The sequence below is a fragment of the Podarcis pityusensis genome, assembly GCF_964106645.2.
Source record: "Podarcis pityusensis genome assembly, chromosome: 1".
Classification (NCBI taxonomy): Eukaryota; Metazoa; Chordata; class Lepidosauria; order Squamata; family Lacertidae; genus Podarcis; species Podarcis pityusensis.
Window position 1 is genome coordinate 83,742,718 of NC_138028.1, and position 4,903 is coordinate 83,747,620.

Consider the following 4,903-nt stretch of genomic DNA (forward strand, 5'->3'; position numbering starts at 1 on the left):
TCCTTGGAATGAAGCTCAGCGAAGACTGTGGTGCATTTAAGATATCTAGTTTCATTTAGACACATACAGTATATAATCTGAGCATAAGATGGAGGAGCTCACAGTATTAACACCCCACCAGATCTTGTTTCTCTATCAGTCCCAGCTTTGGATATAGCACAGTTCCAGCATGTCTCTGTCTCTCCAGCTTCCAGCCTGCTTCCAGCTCAGTTCACACCCACCCACCAGATTATTGTTTTCCTCTCTAGCAGCTAGGTGAGCGCAAGTGGTTGAAAGGCCCACCTACTAGTCTGGAAGGCACCATCACCTAGTGGTAGCCTAGCTCATTCGTTTTGGATGCAAAAGAGGATACTTAAGGAGTCAGCTAAAGCCATTCTATTACAAGGAAACTTCTCTGACTAGTTCAGCAATCTCCACTGTTAGATTCCAACCCTTACTGGGTACAGGAGCCCAATAATTGGAAGGGTCTAAGGGCATTATCCAGACAGGACCCCCAAAATCCACGTTGCTGATAGCTGCAGTCCCTCAGCAATCGACACATACTTGTGTCATGCACAGACTCATTATCTTATCCAGACCTGCCCCCTATCTCTCTATTTAACATTAGGGACGCAGGTAAAGGCCAATCACAAAACCATCATCCCCCCATAGTAACTGTTGTTCATCCATGAATGATGGAGGTATTGCCCATCATTCATGGGTGGACAACTACTTTCTTCAGGGCCATATAATTCAGAGAGTTAGGGAAATGAATCATCTATTAGTGTAGTAGCACAGCACATACGTAATAAATGTGTAACTAATTACATATAATTTACTGAGGGTTTAAAAAAAAAAACGACCCTGAGAAAATACAATTGCATTCAGTTCAACAAGAAACTCCATTTTTAATCAGTGAATAACCAAGAAAGTTGGGAATTTCTGCATCTGTGCTCATATACAGTGGAGATCTCTGACATAGGCTTGCCATTTTTCAAACAGTGAAAATCCAGACAGAAAAGGCTTACTTTATTTTTTATTTGCAGATTGAGAAGAAAAAGAAAAATTATGCTCTACAACCTAAGGCACACAAGCTGTCTGTACACATTGACAACCCAAGAAATGCATTACTTAGTACAGGCAGACTTTTTTGGTTATGACTACTGAAGGTATATCATTCGCTCTTCCCAGCTGAATCCATTCTCTCCCCCAACTGAAATCATATAAAGATCCATCTTCATTCGAAATAAAAATAGCAGGAATAAATCAGCTACAAAAATGTCTACAGAAAATACCAGTGTTGTGTCTGAATTTATCTTTGTGGGACTTGCAGATGTACCAGAACTGAAGATTCCCATCTTCACATTGTTGCTGCTGATCTATGTTATCACTGTGGTGGGCAACCTAGGGATGATTTTGCTGATCAGAATGGACTCTCAGCTGCACACCCCCATGTACTTTTTCCTCAGTAATCTGGCTTTCTTAGATTTTTGCTATTCTTCCAACATCACCCCCAAAGCCTTAAGAACTTTACTATCAGAGAGGAGAACCATTTCTTTCCTGGGATGCTTCATCCAACTGTATATCTTTGTTGCTCTGGTAAGTGCAGAATGCATTCTTTTTGGGCTGATGGCTTATGACCGCTATGTGGCCATCTGCAACCCTTTGTTGTACACATCAATCATGTCACACACCCGATGCGTCAAGATGGCTGGCGGAGCATTCACAGCCGGCTTCTTGAACTCAATCATTCATACCACTTTGGTAGGTACTTTGTGTTTTTGCCAGTCTAATGAAATCAACCATTTCTTCTGTGAGATCCCCCCACTACTCAAGCTCTCATGTTCTGATACATCCATAGCTGAAACACTAGTTTTCATTTGTGCTGGAATCAATATGTTAGGCTCTCTCTTGATAATCCTGAGTTCTTACCTGTACATCCTTTTCACGGTGCTCCGGATAAAGTCAGCCAAGGGCCGCAAGAAAGCCTTTTCCACCTGCTTCTCCCATCTGATTGCTGTGATCATATTCTATGGAACTGGCCTATTTACATATTTACAGCCCAGTTCCAACTATTCAGGGGATCAGAATAAAACGGCCTCTCTATTTTATGCCTTTGTCATCCCAATGCTCAACCCCTTAATCTACAGTCTGAGGAACAAGGAGGTAAAGGAGGCAATGAAGAGAGTAACAGGTAAAAGCGCATCTTCTCACTTACTATAGCTTGCTACTTTAAAAGGTTTTCAAGTCATATGGATGAGCTTTTTTTTTTTGTATATAATTTTTATTAAATTTTCTAGTTTACAATTAAAATACTCATTTTTACATCCTTAAAATATCAATGACTTTCCTTCTTCCCTTTCCATGGTTCATTACAGATCATAAATCCCTGCATATTTTACAAAAACTATACCATTCAGTATTCCATTATTGCATCCATCACAACTATTTATACTGTTGAATTTATCTTAATGCTGCCAACGTTTTCAGCTGTACACAATTATTTCCCATATATTCAATAAATGTTTTCCAGTATTCTCTAAACACGTGTTCTTCTTGTTCTCTTACTCTATATGTTAAGTATCCGAGCTGCTTATATTCTGTCAGTTTAAGTTGCCATTCTTTGGTTGAGATCTCGTTCGTTTTCCATTTTGGGGCTAACAAAACACAGGCCGCAGTAGTAGTATACATAAATAACCTTTTTTGACACTTGGGAATTTTAGTCTGAGTTACCCCCAACAGAAAAGACTCTGTTTATTATGGATCATTTCCCAATACTCTTTTACCCTTTTACAAATCCACCTCATATGAAAGAATGTTCCCTCCACATCTTTGCATCTCCAGCACTTATCTGATTCAGCCTTTATACATTTTTGCAAGCCTACTCAGAGTTAGATACTATCTGTAAATCATTTTCAAGTAGTTCTCCTTCAAATAATAACATGCTGTAAACTTCAAATCACTTTTTCAGTTTCCCCCAGAGGTTAAAATCTATGTTTTGTCCTATATCTATCGCCCAGTGTGCTTTAACACGCCCGTCTTTTGTTTCCCAGTCTAATAACAACTTATATATTTTGTACAAAAGTTTCTCTTTGTTTTGTAGAAATTCTTTTTCGAATTGTGAGCTTTGGGGTGAAAAACATTTTTTTTCTATCTAATTTAAACATTTCATGTAACTGATGGTATTGTAATCCCCTGTAAAGTACAGCAATTCTCTGTAAGTTACCCACTGATATGGATTACCTTTTAGATATTTTCAAGTATTCTAGTCTGGTGACATGGGGTACTTAAGTACTTAACTTCCATTTAAGTGAATTTGTAATCTTCTAGAAATATTTGCTATGTCTTCAAGGCTAGATCCACACACACACACACACACTGGGTATACAACAGTGCTCCAGCAGAACTCCAAAGCATAATTGCCAGGGTGCTGAAAAGCACTTCCCCAATGCTACTGGACATGACCATGTACAGTAGGTAGAGCAAGAACTACCAGGACACAGTGCCTTCAATTCCCATCCCACAGAGCCAGCCCAAGATGGAGGAATCCAAGGTCACAGAGAGACAGAGATGCAGGAGAAAGCTTGAACTTCCCATGTCCCACTCTTGGTAATGGTCATCCATCAGAGCAACCAAGACTGGCTCCATCTCATGGCCAGGTGTGGACCCAGATTAGAATGATCTAGATAATGCATGACATTCAAAATGCCTGCAGTTCCTCTCTTGACCACTTGCCAAAGGAAGGGGGTTGGTTGCCTTCTGTCCCTTCCTTGCTGTCTTCCAGGACCACAAAGGGCTTGAAGAAGCAGGCACAGTGGCAACTTCTGTGTAGGAGAAGTCACAGGTTGCTTGTGTGCGCGCCATCAGATGATGGTACATAAGTTTGGGCAGAGGCATGGCCGTGCTATTGCTCCAACGGTCCAGCTTGGAGCACAAGTCTGAGGAGAGGATGCAAGCTACTTAGGCACCAGAAGCGGGTGTGTTTAGTGCACCTACTGTGTGTGCTTTGTCAATAAAGAATTAAACTACCATCCGTTTGTCATCTTTGGGCTGGGTGTGCTCAGGACACCTGCCACATGGGAGACATGATTCTGTGTACTAACCAGTGTTGGGTTGACTTCAAAATATGAATTGCATCATTTGTACTCTAGTCTTCATCTGGCTTGTTTCATAGCCTGTAGCTCACCAGAATACCCTGGAGTCACTTGGGTTCCACAATGCTGGAGTGGACATTTAGCAGTGACTCTATCAACCACCTGTCTCATCTTCCCATTCCACAGCGAGACCATGATCAACAGCTTTCTCCACTGGAAAGCCTGGCAGAGCATTCAGGAATCCAACAGGTTCCATCAGTCTCTGGGGGTGAGCTACCCAATGTGTCCCATCACCCTTGCAGTGAGGAACATCTACCACCACTCCAATCTAGGCCAGAAGCAAACTTCACTTGGTGAATGCTGGACAGTAGGGCCAAGATACCTGTGTCACATTCACATATCCGAAATCCACATTTATTTATTTATTTATTTATTTGTTTATTTATTTATTACCCACCTTTCATCCTAAGCTTCCAGGGTGGGTTATCACATTAAAGCACAACATCATTAAAAAAAATGACAATCATAAAAATAAGGTGGGTCCTGAAAACATACACCACAAGTTTCAAAGGCCAGAGTAACGAAGTACGTCTTCAGCACTCTCCAGAAATTGTATAATGAAGGTGCCAGACACACCTCTGTGAGGAGGGAGTTCCACAAATTAATAATAATATAATAATAAATTTTTCTTTATATCCTGCCCTCCCCAGCCGAAGCCGGGCTTAGGGCGGCTAACAGCAATACAAAATAAACCAATAAAAAAAAACCCAATAAAATTAAAAGGCTGCCACAGAGAATGCCGCCACCACCTGAGATTCTGAGAGCAGAGG

General features: G+C 41.0%; 1 protein-coding gene across 1 annotated transcript; it reads left to right on the forward strand.

Annotated features, from left to right (window-relative positions):
- Positions 1–1,257: 1,257 nt before the first annotated feature.
- On the forward strand, positions 1,258–2,202 carry LOC308471317 (olfactory receptor 5F1-like; the record flags this gene model as incomplete). Its single annotated transcript, XM_080995220.1, has 1 exon — positions 1,258–2,202. The coding sequence occupies one exon, from the start codon at positions 1,258–1,260 to the stop codon at positions 2,200–2,202; it is 945 nt and encodes a 314-aa protein (XP_080851346.1).
- Between the last annotated feature and the right edge of the window lie 2,701 nt (positions 2,203–4,903).